At 40.1% G+C, this 16,363-nt stretch overlaps 1 protein-coding gene across 1 annotated transcript in view; it reads right to left on the bottom strand.

Annotated features, from left to right (window-relative positions):
• The window catches only part of LOC139478382 (ribonucleoprotein PTB-binding 1-like), a 60,437-nt gene that overhangs the window by 11,949 nt on the left and 32,125 nt on the right, over window positions 1-16,363 (bottom strand). The window contains exons 7-9 of the mRNA XM_071260820.1: window positions 14,417-14,497; window positions 6,176-6,288; window positions 5,101-5,157 (exon numbers count right to left, since the gene is read on the bottom strand). Coding sequence (XP_071116921.1) covers window positions 5,101-5,157; window positions 6,176-6,288; window positions 14,417-14,497 — 251 coding nt within the window. The remainder of the gene's footprint in view (window positions 1-5,100; window positions 5,158-6,175; window positions 6,289-14,416; window positions 14,498-16,363) is intronic.

The raw sequence follows: 16,363 nt of genomic DNA, 5'->3' as shown, positions 1-16,363 counted from the left end.
AACAGCATAACAGAGAAAATGCAGAAATGAGACGGCTGCATGAGGTACCTCGCATTGAAAATCTTAAGATTGAAAATCATAATCATCTTGACACTTTGGGACCTGGAAAATCGGTGAGTAAAACCCCAGGGTGACAGGGCTTGTGCCAAGACAAAGTATGGTCTGTTGGGTAATTAACATACCTATTGCTTTGTGTAGGACAGCATACCTTCTGTGCACAGGCGTCCTTGTGTTGGGAGGTGTCGCCAGCAACCGAAGTTATAAGCCTTCTGTGAGTAGCTGCATGACGAAGGGGTCTTCCAGTAGAGTCCAATTCTTTGCAAAAAGTCTTCCGCCTACTGGAGACATTTTTTTTTTTTATAAATTTTTATTCAGTCATATACACAGGATACATATTCACTCGGAAAGCAATACAGCTTTATGAATACAGGTACTTCTCTAAAGGATATGGTACAGAGGAGGCCTAAGGCATAATCCACATCATGGTAAAGATGAAGGCATAATCCACATCATGGTACAGATGAAGGCATAATCCACATCATGGTACAGATGAAGGCATATTTATGTATACAATTAAGAAGATGCGGTATTTATGGTACATCAAATTATGTTGCAAACATCAAGGGAATAAGTTATTTTACACGTGAATAAGTTATTTCTACGTCCAATATGATATTCAACGTCATAGATACTTCTTATTGTGTTCTTAAAAGCAACAAAGTCAACCTTTTCATTTTTAATACACTGGACAAAGATAAATCTTTTAGCAGCTACAATCAAATGGTTAATTAATACATCAGAGGTACCCCAGAGGAGCTCGTTGTCAGTTATAAGGATTTTTCTGTGCAAGATATGAGTCGAGTAAATACAGAAATCTGACCAGAAATTCTTAACAACATGACATTCAATATACACATGAAAAACATTTTCTTTGTGAGTATGACACACAGAACACTCATCGTTATCAATAAGTTTTATTCAGCCTACTGGAGACTTGAATAGTTGTATGGCTGGAGGTGGAGGTGGAGGCCCCAGTCATACCGACGTTTCATATGGAAAGTCATTTAGTAGAGGAGTGGTCTGGTAGACCTCAGGCATCGCTGGGTGGTGTGTACGATACTGCCTTGGTGGCTAAGGGTTTATGTCCTCTCTGTCCGTAACCTTGCCCTCTGCCACAAAAAGAGCCTCTTTTGGACTTGCGTCCACCGAGGACGATGGCTCTTTTTAGCCTGCCGTTGTTCTACCAATTGCTGGTGCTGGAGCTTAAGGTAATCAATCGATATTTGTAATTGCGTCTCCTTGGTGACATCCTGGGCAATTGACTGGATGTTGTTAGTGAACAAAAAGGGCGCAGACAAAGGCTGTTGGTATAACCTTACTTTAAATGGTCCTCCGACTGACAGGATGGTAGAATTCCCTGGCGAGGTAAGGTTATGACAGATCCCAGATGATGTGACAATAAGTCCATGACTCCATGGAATTTGTGGTGGATAAGGGCTACTGCTCCCCTAACCTGGGCTTCCTCTGAAGAACTGGCATGTGCAACAGTGGTAGCTACTGCCTGCGTAGCTGACAAGATTGTAGACAGGAGAGGTAGCATCTAGAGTCAAAGTGGGAAAGTTCATGATCCTCTATGATTGACGTTTGGGATGTCCTCTTAGGATTCAAAGTGTCCGTTCAATTCTGGTGACATAATCTGTAACCTGTCTTTAAACTTTCTGAATTGTGTGAAGCTGTTGTATATAGTACTTTTGCACTTTTGGAAATGTATTTACTCAAGGCCCCACCCCAATTTCAAACTAATATTGGCATCTCATTGCTGGAAATCATTTGTCTCAGCAATGGCCAAAGGGGAATAACTCTTGTCATTCTTCCAGGTTCAAGCAACTTAGTGTCACCTCATGATTAAATGCGTTTACCTCATTGGCTGTTGCAGCTTTGTCAGCCATGTTCTTACGAATACAAAGATACTGACCCAAATTCCTTTGTTGTTTTCAGGTTTGTATTACAATTTATGGTCGAAATAAGGCCGCAATATAAGTAATAATGTACATAAGCTAACCTAGATTTGAAAATACTATATTTGTAAACACTGGCAAATGGTTAGATTGAGTAATTTTCTTATTTCACGTTCGCGCTACCCGCACGGTATGTCGCTGTTGTCAGACGACATGGTAGAGAAGGTCCTTCATGGTAAATACACTAGTTTTAGGGCTCCATATATGCATATATGATGATATTGGTTGTCTAATATGTATAAACTTTCTGTGAGGCAATATATTCTAAGTTAGTGTAGGATGCAAACACTGCAGTTTGTGGTTACTGCAGTCATGTGACCTTCCACCATTTCACGTACATGCTGTGGGTATAGTACTAGATCTAGTAGATATTGAAGCTTGTAGAATCAAAATATAAACTACCTCCCTGGTTGTTGTACACATGTTGTAAGCTAGCCCTTCTATATCATTAGGTATATCATTGTAATGGAATATGTCCTTGGGGTATGGGAGACAACTCTGATTGTCTTGTTTAAATAGTGATTTGCAGGGTGCTTCAATTGTACTCTAATTATATAAGGTAATACTTTTCACACAAATTCCTTTTATAATAATTCATGTGTAATTTCTTTATATCCATAGTTGATCATAGTACATTTTGGAGTATTATTCTGTAGTATATTAACATGTAAAACACAGAAAGTAGAGTTTCGGTTAAACTCATTTCCAAGTACATGCTGCTTGAAGCATAGTTACTATTCTTGTACTGTAAAAAATGGATAATATACTTTAATGATAGGATTTATGGTTCCCATGTTTATTGAAAGTTAATATTGATCATGTTAACCATTCTGTTGATCAATAATTATTGTAGAAGGGGTTAATGTCATCTAGTCCAGTGTTGACAAAAATAACAGAGAGCACTAAGTAGGTACATAGATACTTTATTGTAACTATGCCTATTATAGTTAATGAGTTGTATGTTGTATCCGTTGGGCCATGCCAAGTTGAAACTTTGATGACAATACAAGCTTTGTCAGCCATGTTCTTATGAATACAAAGATACTGACCCAAATTCCTTTGTTGTTTTCAGTCAATCCGAGTTATTGTGAGCTGGCTAACAGGTCCAATTTCGCGGCAAGACCTGGGAAAATTATCTGGGCGGCAAGATGATATGCGCCGAAGGAGAGCATGTCACAATGAATCCACTTACACAGTCAGCGTCTGAATGACTCCTCCGTAATTCTAATTTGTTTGTTATCCAAGGAAGTGTATCAGATGAATCCACCAAATGGAAACTTCCTGGCAAGGACGACGGGAAAGAGGACTCACCGTTTACAGTGAGGTTACCAGAGCGGAGTATCCAAGGTGAGTGATTGTCAAATATTGGACATATGTATGTATTGGCGACAATAAACTCCGTGGATAGCGAGGTAGAGGCAGAGGCAGAGTCCACCTGTTGGTGACTGTTGTCGCTAGGGCATCGACGACAATCCAAATTGTGCTGTCGACTTGTGTCACGTGACTGGAATCTAGTGTCAGTCTGATGTGAATGTCGATCTAAGGCAGGTGATCTGGAATGCTGATGATCCGATAGTCGGTAGCAATCTGCTGAAGAAAGCTGATCCTTAATGTCGATCTGCTGGGCGTGGAAGGCGATCTTGTATACATGATCTAGAAGGACGACGATCCTAGATCCAATTGCGATCTGTCAAAGGTGAATCCGTGCTTCGATAGCGATCCATGACAGATGATCTGGAACAGTATTGATCTGAGAATTGGTTGTGATCTGCAGAGGAAGGTCAATCCAAAAGCTGATTGCGATCTGCTGATTGTCAATCCAAGTGAGAATAGCAATCTGAGATAGGCGATCTATTTGTTGAGTATGATCTGCTAGGGCAAGGCAATCCGAAAGACGAAGTGGATCTTGGTCAGTAGGATTTCGTTTGATACGAGCCGTCATGATGATCTGAGCCACAAATCACGTAGTTGATGCCGATCTCCATGTCGGAGAATGTCGACCTGATTCGCCAGATCGCAATCACTCCAGGTGATCCAAACTGAGCTGCCAATCTATGGAGTTTGTTCGCTGAGGTTCATCCACGTACTGTTGATCTGACTGTGAATTATGCTCCGAGGAAATCACTACAGAATCCTCCTTGGTTCGGTCTGGTAAGCTTGGGGGTTTCCTTTAGGTGAAGGATCAGATGACAGCACTGTGTGTCGATCAGCCATATCAAAACCCGGGCTATGGTCACTGGCTTGAAATGGGCAGGAAACCGCGTGCTCATTTTGGTGGGGAATATCTTCAGTAAGATTCTGGATCTTCTAATAATGATCCAGCAGTAGATGGAGCAGACTTTGTAGCAGCGAGCACGGCTGATCTCACTGTTTTTTTTAACGTAACATGTTTGGCTCCCTTTGGACGCAAATTTAAAAACAGCAATCCAAATTACGTAAATAGACATGAAATCCTCCTCAAAAAGTTCTCCACGATGAGAACAGCGACCATTGTCCTTACATGGCCACGGCAGTCACAACACACATTGTGTAGATCAGACGACCAAAAGGTTTGCACATCAAAGCAAAATAAAACCAAAAAATCTTCAATTCTTAAAGGCAAGTCTTGACAAAATGGCTTCGGAAGGTATACTTAGTGGTCAAGTAAGCTAAGGTCGGGTCACACGGGACAAGCGGTGACCATGGTAATACTATGTGTTGGGGTGTGGTGTTTTTTTATTTTGGAAACTTTGTTGTAAGGCGTTTCTACACCAGAATCGAAGAAGGAAGAGAAATGCATTATGTGAGATAGGATAAGTTGAAAAATAAGCATTTTTTTTCAGTCCCATGTCAATATTTACACTTTTTGTCTAAAAAAAGCCACAATACATGTGTTAGAGAGAGTGAGTGAGTATGGTCATATGATGCTTTAAGCAATATTCCAGCAGTATCATGGCAGGGGACACCAGAAATGGGCTTCACACATTATACCCATGTGGGGAATAGATCCCGTGCTTAGGGCACTGCCCCACGTAAGATGTAGATTGGCATGAAGACATGCTGTGTTTTACTGTTAACCTACATAATTAGACAATGAATATACCTGAGAATCAGTTTGTTGACCAAGCAGATTCAGCTGTCTTGCCAGGGGACCTGTGAACTATTTAAAAGACACATCAACTATCATTTTCAATCAACTGTTATACTAAAACAATAACATTCTAATATGGCTCCATGATAATGCATGTCATCATAAGCAACTGATAAAAAGTTATAGTTTTTGTTTGTTTGTTGTTTAATGCTGGAGTCATCATGAGCATTGATCCATGCAATTGGGATACGATGACATGCATCAACCAAGTCAGCAAGTCTTACCACCCGATCCCGTTAGTTGCCTCTTACGACAAGCATAGTTGCCTTTTATGGCATGCCTAATCTTCACAGGTCGATAATAAGTTATAAACCTCTTGTGACATCATTCCATTGTTCTCCAAGTTGGTTAAGTCTTATAATCAGGGGTGTATTTAATCACAGGGATTTCCTTTACTGTTACTAAAATATTTTTTCAATGATTCTGTTCAAAACCTTACACACTGAATGACAGTTAGCTGATAATTCTCAATTCGATACCATGCAGGTCTCAGACGTTTACCACTTCGGTGAAACCCACGAGCACGGGTATTGTGCTGACAAACCTAGAAACATAATCGGGGCGAACCGGGATTCGAACCCACAATCATTGGTTTCTGGCGTGCCCAAGGGACGCAACTCTGCACAGCGAATCGCAGCGCCTTATACGACTGGGCCACCCGTGCCCCCGTGGCTGTTGTGCCTGCATACAAAGGGCTATGAGGATGAGATCATACCTGCTGTGGCTGTTGTGCCTGCATACGAAGGGCTATGAGGATGAGATCATACCTGCTGTGGCTGTTGTGCCTGCATACGAAGGGCTATGAGGATGAGATCATACCTGCTGTGGCTGTTGTGCCTGCATACGAAGGGCTATGAGGATGAGATCATACCTGCTGTGGCTGTTGTGCCTGCATACGAAGGGCTATGAGGATGAGATCATACCTGCTGTGGCTGTTGTGCCTGCATACGAAGGGCTATGAGGATGAGATCATACCTGCTGTGGCTGTTGTGCCTGCATACGAAGGGCTATGAGGATGAGATCATACCTGCTGTGGCTGTTGTGCCTGCATACGAAGGGCTATGAGGATGATGAGTCCCAGCTGCATATTGGGGTTCATGATTGGGCTCATCGGTGGGTATGGAGCAGGGCCAAGCAATCCTGCAACAAAGCTCAACATCCTGCCTAAAAATATCAAACAATTAGGAGATAAGGCTACAATGTTTTGAAATTTGATGAAGTCCCACAGTTGAGTAGATAACATGACGACAAAAATGTTTTCAAAGCAGACGTCTTTTGGAATCTACTTAATGCATTTACTGCTGATTTTTGGCGATCTGTGAAAGGTCCAGCTGTCGAAGTTGTTCCAACCAGTTGTCTGGCAGTACCCTCACACAGTCGGCAGGTGACCTGGAAGTGGTGATGTAACATAAGAGCTCATTACCGCATAAAACTTTACACCTGAAGACTTCTTAGCACAGCGACAGGAGGGCACATTAGACGAAGTAATGTAGGACAAGTATACAAATGTAAAAAATATTTAGATTTAACTACTTATCCTGCATTAATCCTTAATGCATCTTTAGGGAAGGTGAGCATATCTTCAGATGTGATCTACAATAAACTCTCCATAGGCACCAGCCAATCAGCAACAGCAATGTCCGGCATCAAGTGACCAATCCTGTTGGCAGGCAGCGGGAGTGAAGTATGCGGGAAGTCCAGGAATCAATGCAGTAATAAAATTTAAGTAAAAGAACAAGAACTGACGTAGCAAGCCAATGCATGCACCTGAGTCCTCAAAAGGTCGGCTTCTGTCATAAGGAACACTCAGAGGCACCTTGGGGTGGTGACTAGCTGGGCAACCACAAAATGGCCAAAGCTGTCTGAGCACCAGAAGCAGCCCATGTGGGTTGCTGGCTCTAGGAAAGTTCAGTCCACCTGTGATGTCCTAGATACTATGATGAAAAGGTGGCAGTGACGGCTTCAAGGTGTGCTAGGAGAGGACGAAGCACGAGGCGCTCTACCATGAGGGGAGAGAGCAGGGTCCTTCTTAATAAGACGCACCAAAGGCACAGGTAAGGAGAAAGCGCTGCTGGCGCCGCTGAAAAAAACATGAGTAGTACTACAGAGGTGAGAGGAGGCCACGGTGGCTCCAGGACTGCTGGCGCTACCATCCACGATGCGTCCATAACGGAGGGCAGGGGGTATGAGGAAAACACCGGAGATGTAGAATCTCGTTGTAGGTTCCTGATATGGCATCACCGGAGATGGGGACAAAATCATCGGCAAGGGTGACGGCAAGGGTGATGGAAAGGTCGGAGTAGTTGGTGTGAACCTCGATGGGGGAAGGTGCCTACGTGGTGTCTGACATCCTTGGGTGTCTATTCACTTCGACGACGAAGAACAGGGTCCAGTACAATCTTGGCAGAGAAGGTGAGGATCCCGCCACCACTTATTCTCGTGGCAAAGTAAGCAACGAGGCATAAATTCTATAATTTAAGCAAAGTCATATTGAGATGGGAAAACACACAACGGGAAAATGGGAGGTAACTTGTAACTCGAAACCTCAAGAGTTTATAAGAGAAAACGATTTACACAAAGGTAGTGTAAAGCAACGCTAAAAACACAAACCATTAGGAAAAACAGAATAATGGAGTACCCATGTCCAGTAACCAACCCTTCACCCTTAAAAAAATCAAATCGCCCCTCATAAAAAACTCAAAGCGAGATCTATCGCGCACAGTAATTTCTTGTACAGTCACTTACCTTATCAGCTGTTTATCCCTACCTTTAGATTCAACACTCACTAAATCTTTAATCAATTTACGAAGAAAGACAGTTCACACCAAACATTGTAAACAACTGTCGAAGACCGATCGATAACAACCGGAAGTTCGAACACGAGTGACGTCCCTTGGGTTGCTGAATAAATTATCGATAGGATTGGCATAGGAAACGAAATTTGATTAACTTTAGAAGGAAACGTATCAAAATTATGTAGTATTTTGTTGTATAGTAATCAAAAACCTTTGACAAGATGTTTAAAGACAATAAATATTCTATCTTGAATAGTTCTGAAAATATTTTTAGCATTTTTGTTCATTTTAGTTTCATTTCTGAAATCACACAATATGAATCGCCGACTGTCATAGCAGACGATCTTTTGAATAGTGAATGACCATGTTGCGCAAAAACAAAAGAATTACAGACTTTTTTAATCAAAATAGAAAAAAGCACAAAGCATTGTTATTCATTTCAGTTCTTTATTCTGATCTGTTACACTTTTATATGATGATGTTCCAGTACATAATACAAAATAAGACATTTTAGAAGAAAGCAATTGTCCCCCCTACTTTTTCAAAATCCGTCTTATTTTCTACATAATGGGGGACAAGTCCCCCCTTGATTTTTAATTCTGGGTTGGACACTGCATGTCAAATAAAAGAATTCAGAAAGCAAGAATTCAAAATGGCGGATGGAACAACAATACGACCGTAGACTAGAGCCATAAAAGAGGAGAAAAACATTATAGTATAAATATGGGAAAATTATCTTCCTGAGGCAAGGGAGTTAACTGACCATAAAAGTCCAGTTTCCACCCTTGCCCTTGAACTAGGCTCGTGTTATGGAGTTACATTTTGGCTGGACTAACGAGTTTATGCATAGTCCAATCAAAATCTAGCAACGAAATTGAAATCCGGTTCGTAAAATGTCATGCAGATTTTGGTTGATTGCAGGATTTGCAAATCATGTGTATCCCCAACTTGATGTCAACAGATATTTTCCAAATCTTTTCATGTTCTTCATCAAGGTGCTCATGTGATTTGATGCATATCGCGATGTAAGACCCGTTTTATCACAATATGGATCTTGATTTTGTTTGAAACAAATGCAAGTGATACAAGAGGTGGAAATTGACTGGTTCATAGGAGAGGCTTAGAAGGGACATAACTGGTAATAGCCACTGGTAGCGCTATGATCGAGCCCAGTAATTCCAACCTAGTTCGGCAAGGGTGGAAACTGGACTTCTAAAGTTAACTCCCTTGCCTCGGGAAGATGGGGGAAAACCATAAAGACACAACCATAAACACAACACAATATTAGATGAAACAATGATGAAATAAATAAGCAAAGGATGCTGGAAATCGGGAGAGCTTGTATCACAAAATATCCTCTCGTGTTCGTGTAGGCTGACAAAGCAGTAATGTGCTCTTATGTGGAGCTACAGATAAGCCGTGTATTTGCGTAAAAGACTCCCCAAAACTATTCAAAACCAAATTACTTTCAATTAACTTGCATACAGAAACGCATGCAATAAATAGAAAACACAATTTTTTTAAAACAGCATGAATCTTACAGAAGAGCTAATTTCCGAAACACAATTAGAGCTTAGTTACTTTCTGAGTCAAGCATATTTTTAGAACTGTTATATACATGTAAAACATTATTTCATTTTTTTTAAATCACAAAATGCTTACTCATTTGAGGAAAAAAAGCAATAGAGTGATGAATGGATGAGTGTCAAAATGTTTGTTTCCCAATGAAAAATGTAATAACCCAATTACAATAGAGACCTTTGAGTAAAAACTCAATTGCTCAAAAAGTTATCTGGAGCTCTGTCTTATGTGACATCACCACTTCCAGGTCACGTGCCAAGTATGTGAGGGTACTGTCAGACAACTGGTTGGAACAACTTCTTCTGCAGCTGGACCTCTCACAGATAAAAAATCAGGAGTAAATACATTAAGGGGTTTTGCAGGATAAGTTAAAAACAATTATTACTTAAGTTCAAGATTGAAATACTCATAGCAAAGACATAATTTTTTTAAAAGAAATTTTTTTAAAGAAATTCTCAATTAACCCTCCAAAGATATATGTTCTAATTTCATCACAACCTTTTGCATATTTGCATCTCGGAAATCAATGCAACAATTCATATTGTGGACATCTCCCATTGGAGAGGTGGTAGAATGTGAAATATCACCCCAAAAGTAATACATATTTTGGATGACTATCTCTCCAATCTAAACTTCGATCTGGCTGAATTTGAGCTGCCGACATGAGAGAGAATGCTCAATTTTGTGACCAATGATAAAGTGGCCCTTCACAGGGGTTAGTGTGTGTTTTACTAAATTGTTGGTGTTCTGAAATAAATTTCAGTTGTTAAAGTTTGATAAGCTTTGTGTAAAAAGGCATCAATAGGCAAAAAGATACCTTTTTTTACTAATCAGAATCAATCATTTTCAGTCATTCAAGAATGTTTATTATTGATAATAATTCTAAGAATACTACCTCTATTCAGTCATTGCCATAAATCCTGTATATTTGCTTCCATTACACTCTTTATTGTCAACTATCCATAATCAGTTGTGCAAGTCATATCCTCATTATCTTGATGCCCAAGCCTCCTGCACAGGTGCAAGGCAGGAAACATCACTTTTTCCCAACATCAGCTACCTATATGCAGATAATTGGGAAGGTGAGTGAGATTACTCCTGATAACTCCTGAGAAGTTAAAACCTCTATTACATCGCTGCCAGAATATACAAGATGGAGCAGTGGGATCTGACATTTGTAATCCTTGGATAGCGAACATCTGTGTGGGTAATTATTATATCTAATATATCCTTTCAAACTGGCAATAGATCAAATTTAGGTAACACCATAACCAAATCACCTTACAAGGACAAATTAAGAAACATGTCAGGGACCTAAGCAAATATGTGATAAACTTCCACTGCACTACTGTCATATTTGCATCCCGTTACCCACTTGAGACGTTTTTAGATGACCCTTTCAGATTGTAATCCAGACCCGACGTTACTTCCAGTTGCAGGATCTTCTGATGGCCTGGACATAACCTGAGGCCTTAAAGGGAGATTCTAGCTGTTTACATATGATCTGTCCTACTCTCTGTAGACAATAGTGATCAAAAGGTTAACACACCTTCCAAAGCTATAGCTGGTGCTTATGTCTTTGTCCAAGGCAGTCTTGCAGGATATGAAGAGCTGCTTCCTATGGCTCCTGAGGGTCTCTGTTGCTGCCAAAGAAAACCTTTGCACACAAATTGGACAGAGAAGACGATGTAGCTGGTCCTACATGGACCAGGTATGGAATAATGTCTGTGCCCAGTGGTCCTAGAGCTCTCTGAGTGAGATCTCATATCTACAACAATCTTCTGCATGAGTGAGGCCTGAATGCATGAAGCTATGATACACTAGCTGCTGTGGCCATGGTTAGTAGAAAAGCTTTCCTTCTTGGTCTTCTGAAGCCAAGAAAGACAAGCTAATGATTCATACGGCCCCTCTAGCAGAGCAGACAGTACAACTGATAGATTCCACTTCCAAGAAAATTCGCTCAGTCCTAACATCTTACAGAAAAACCAATATCAACATCTGTTAAGATAGGTGATTTCCTATCGTCCGAGCATCATGGGGCTATAGTTGATCTGCCATGATGAAACTTATTATCCGGTTGGAGAGGCTGAGAAACCATTGCTGGCTTGTCCAAACAAGAGCTATTAGGATAATTACACAGTTTCTGCAGGACTCTGTTTAGGAGAGACTTTGGAGGAAAGCGTAGGCAAACATCCCCATCCACATGGATAATGCATCTACTTGCAGAGCCTCTGGATCTGGCACTGGTCTGACATACACTGTGAGCTTGTTGAGACAAGTGGCAAATACATCTAGAGGAGTGTGCCAAATCAATGTTATTCACTTGAAGACCTCTAGAAGGAAAGACCATGCTGTCGCCACTATCCCGTCCCTCCGGGAAAGGCCATCTCCCAAGATATTGATATGGTTCCCCTTTGTCACTGTGATGCTGTCTGGGGCCTCAAAAATCGAAGAGATAAAAATATCAGGACTAGATAAAACAAGAGCAAAAGTGAGCGTGGCTCACTAATACCCCCGACCCACCTAGTGTGTCAGTAGTTTGAAATTAAATAGCTAGGATAGGGTTAGGGTTTGAAAAATTCATAAAAAAATGGAAAATTAATCAAAACAATTTTTTTCTTTTGACTGCACCCCTCCATATGACACAGATTATATGTAGCAAGTTTGAGATGAATCAACTGAATAGTTTAAGAGAAATCGCGCGGACACAGTTTTCGGGCAATGCTAGGGTTTGAAAAATTCATAAAAAAATGGAAAATTTATAAAAACAATTTTTTTCTTTTGACTGGACCCCTCCATATGACACAGATTATATGTACTAAGTTCGAGATGAATCCACTGAATAGCTTAAGAGAAATCGTGCGGACGTACAGACAGACGGAACCTTGGTATAACTCTATATACCCCAGACATTTTAGGTCGGGAGTATAAAAATTGCAGTGTAAATGTTCCAAACCTGTTGTGAAAGGTTCTATTGACAGGAACAAACATTGGTGTGTTTATGAGTGATGTTCCTGTACATTGTTAATGTGCAACATGAATAATAAAGAAAATAAGATAAAATATGTTTGCCAAGTACACATAATGCGAAAGAAAAACAAAAGACTATAATGAAAAAGGAAAGCATGAAACAAACACCAGTAGTTATTTAATGATAAAGGAAAAGGTGAAAATATGAAATTGAGTAGGTAGAGGAGTACTGTGCTTCTGAGCAGATGGGGCGTGCAAGGTCTGTCCTTACACCTGGAAGGAAAACAGTTTAACTTGGAGGATTCCAGAAGGGCATGATCTTGTGCTAAATCACGAGGTCTCATGGCCTGGAACATTGAACCATGAGCTTTGACTGCCAATTGATTGTTGAATGTTGAAACCCCTTCAGTGGTATCTTGGCAAACTTCCTCAAGGATCTTGGATCATTGATCATATTGTTGAAGAATTTTTGTTGTTGATGTGCTGTGACAGTACATACTTCCTGAAGAGCTGGCTTTGACATCCCAACTTGGGAAGACAAGAGGTCTTCTTGCATCCTGACAACGCTTTCCAGCAGATTATGAATGAAGTCCACTTGATCCGTCTGCATGGAGAAAATGCCTGTGATGCCCTTTTAAGATTTTGAAGGTGTGGTATGATGTGGCGTACTCCAGCAACAAACAAGTTGTATCCTTGTCAAGATCCTTGATCCGAGACATAGGTAATGACATTCATGTGTTGGGAGACTTCACTGGTTTGAAGTTATCATCATAAACAGATGGAAGATCTGGTAAGGGATGTTTATGCATCTGGTAGATGCGCTGTTTTATTTGAGGGAAAGGTAACTTACCAATGCACTTCTTCTTCAGGTTAGTATTGGCTTCATTTATCACTGACATGCATGACCCATAGCAGCGATAGAAACTAACAGTTTTAGTCCACTAGTCCTTATGATGATAACATATAGCATAACCATTGAAAAGGGCAAATTTCTACTAGTCCTTATGATACCTTAGTTACCTTGGGTAGTTAAACAAGGGCAGCAAGATACTATTACTTGCACAACCTATTATAGACAGTTCATAGTGAAGAGGACTTCTCTCGAAAATCTGAAGATTTTTATAGTGTTACGACAGCCAAATTACAGGATTTATGGCAATGGTGTAAAAGAGGTTTTGCATTTGCAGGAATTATATTTGTTAATTAAAATGAATAGAATCATCAACTAGAGTAAGCACCAGCCTCTTCTGAGTCTTCTTCTGATTGCCTCTTAGTGAAGACTTACACTGATAATACATTTTGAGATTGCAAATTTGATATTTGTAATCCATTTATTATATACTAATTTGGTCTTAAACTCTTAAGATCTTAAACTCTAATATATTTATGAAGCTATCTTGCAAAATAAAACAACTTGAGAGTATCTGCCTATTTTAAAACATGACACATCACAGAGCTAATGAGATACGCCTTGCATTTTAGAGCATATAATATGTCACCTTATTAGTTCGAGCTTGCTGACAACACCAAAACGAAAAAGAGTGGAGTTGACAGCCCCCAAATTATTCCTGGGTACGATTCAAGTCAGACACAAACAATGTGTTTGTTTAGGTACAAAATTACATCAAAAAGCACACAGAGAGGTTGGGAATGTTATGTTGCAATAATATTCCAGCTACATCACAGTGGCCTTTAAATCAAGTCTAGACATGCCAAACAATGACTGACAGCATGAGCAACAATCCACATCATCAGGACACAATGACAGGCAAGTCACGAAGCAGCTTCATTAAGACCTGCGTAGCTCCAATAAAGACATAAGGGAGAAGAGTCAGGCACAGTGAAGTGAAACAAGTCCCACACCAGCTTGTTACAAAGACAAAAAACCCACACACCAGTAGATGCTGAGAATAAACACATACCTGGCTTGGTATTGCGGGACATCACAGAGTTGATATATGTCTGGTGAAGCTGATGAAGAGACTTCATAAAGGTTGCGATCACTGTCATAAATAGAAGAAAGCATTAGACAGTACTCTGGTGTGTTTACCTGGTTGAATAATATTTCATTCATTTCAACAGCTTCAAATATGAAAAATGCAAAAACACAAAGATTTTTCCAGCATCAACATTTTGAAATGAAATCAATGACAATAGAAACACTCAAAAGTTCCATGAGGTTACCTTTTCATGCTTCATTACTGCTTTCAAAATTGGCTCGGACTCCTGCTAATATTCATTCTTGAACAGATTATATACCGGTAATCAAATACCACTGAACTATGTTCAAATCTATTTTAAACTAGCCACATGTCAAATATCCTCACATAATCTTAATAAATTGAAGATTAATGGACCAAAATAACTTTATTTAAAGGGTTCCCATTAGTTTAACCAAAGTACACTTTGCATTGACATTATCTGAATAAATTTGAGGGAGGCCATCAACCATGTTAATTGGTGCACCCAGAGAAAATGCCCCATTACATATGCTGATATGGTCATGTAGGTAACAAGACTGTAGGTTGGTTTTTAGTTTAGGTTTGAGGACTTTGATCCATATGAGATAAACTCAGTGAGGAATTAGAGACTTGTGAAAGGAGCATAGAACCACAGTACATCTTCATGTCAGACAGGATTACACAAAGCATGTTGACAAGATCAACACTCTTTCCCAACACATAATAGGGTGATGAAATGTTGCCTGTCTGTCAATAAAGCATCAGTAGTTAAACCACACAAAGATTTCCCTGTATAGCTTGTGCAGATGCAAAGTAAATAGCACCAAAATAATAGCCATATCTTGTCCATGAGTCGTGGGTTTTGCTGCCCACGAAAGAAGAAAGATCAGCTTTGTAAAATGTGAGTTGTGAATAGTTTCGGAACCAAAACCTAAAGCCCAACACACCTGAAAGATTGCAGGTTGATTATGTAATTCCTTTGTGCACATAGGTAAGGTGTCATCCTTGATTTTGACACTACAGTGAAAGGTCATCAAATTTCTTGGAGCGTTGATTTTCTTATCCACAGTAACATATAAAGTCAGTAGAAACTATCCTTTTTAATGCAGTATTTGTGAACAGATTGGGAATGCGTCGTGATGAACACTGAAGAGCTACTGGCATGCTTCTAACTGGTAGAACTCGGCTGTGTAGCCAAAATGTTCAATGTATGTGATTTCCAGTACAGGGCACCCTAGATCAACAACACAAGTCCAGGATCAATTCATCAGAAACCAGGCTAAACAGTTACTATAAAACGTGAAATTAATGCGTCTCCAAAAGAATGTGACCGCTTGGCCCTAGCCAAAAATGCGACTCAATATGAATGCGACACCCCCTCCTCTCAAGCATCAGTGGATTTATATCTAAACAAAATGTCCTTTGTCAGGTTTACAGGAGAATCCTCACCTGAATTCAACCTTTCATTAATCCAATCACACACCAAATAGCACCGCTAATTAGCGCTGAGTAGAGTACTTCAGCTAAATAATACGTGCGCGCTGGCTCGTGTCGGCCTTTGATACAGTCGCAAAGAGCAAAGACACCGTGTTGGGTGGCGTCTGTCTGGACTTGCAGGTGTGATCAGTGATGACATGAGTGAGTAGAACGCTTGTCTTGACCCCAGCAGTGACAATTCACAGGATGTAATAAGTGTTTGAATGACATTGTTTATATACTTGTTGATATAAATGCGATGTTTAATAATGCGAGCAAAGACCACTCACATTTTTCGCATTTAATTCACGCTCGCGTTAATTTCACGTTTTACAGTAATCAAATTGCTGTTCACTTGCAACAGGGCACTGGAATTGAAGTAACTGACCAGATGATAAGAAATTGTCTGCATGCTTGGCAACCAAGTGTTTT

The sequence above is a fragment of the Haliotis cracherodii genome, unplaced genomic scaffold, assembly GCF_022045235.1.
Source record: "Haliotis cracherodii isolate W230 unplaced genomic scaffold, xgHalCrac1.p SCAF_4, whole genome shotgun sequence".
Taxonomy (NCBI): domain Eukaryota; kingdom Metazoa; phylum Mollusca; class Gastropoda; order Lepetellida; family Haliotidae; genus Haliotis; species Haliotis cracherodii.
Note: the sequence above shows the minus strand (reverse complement) of the source record. Positions and strands in the feature narration are given on the sequence as shown.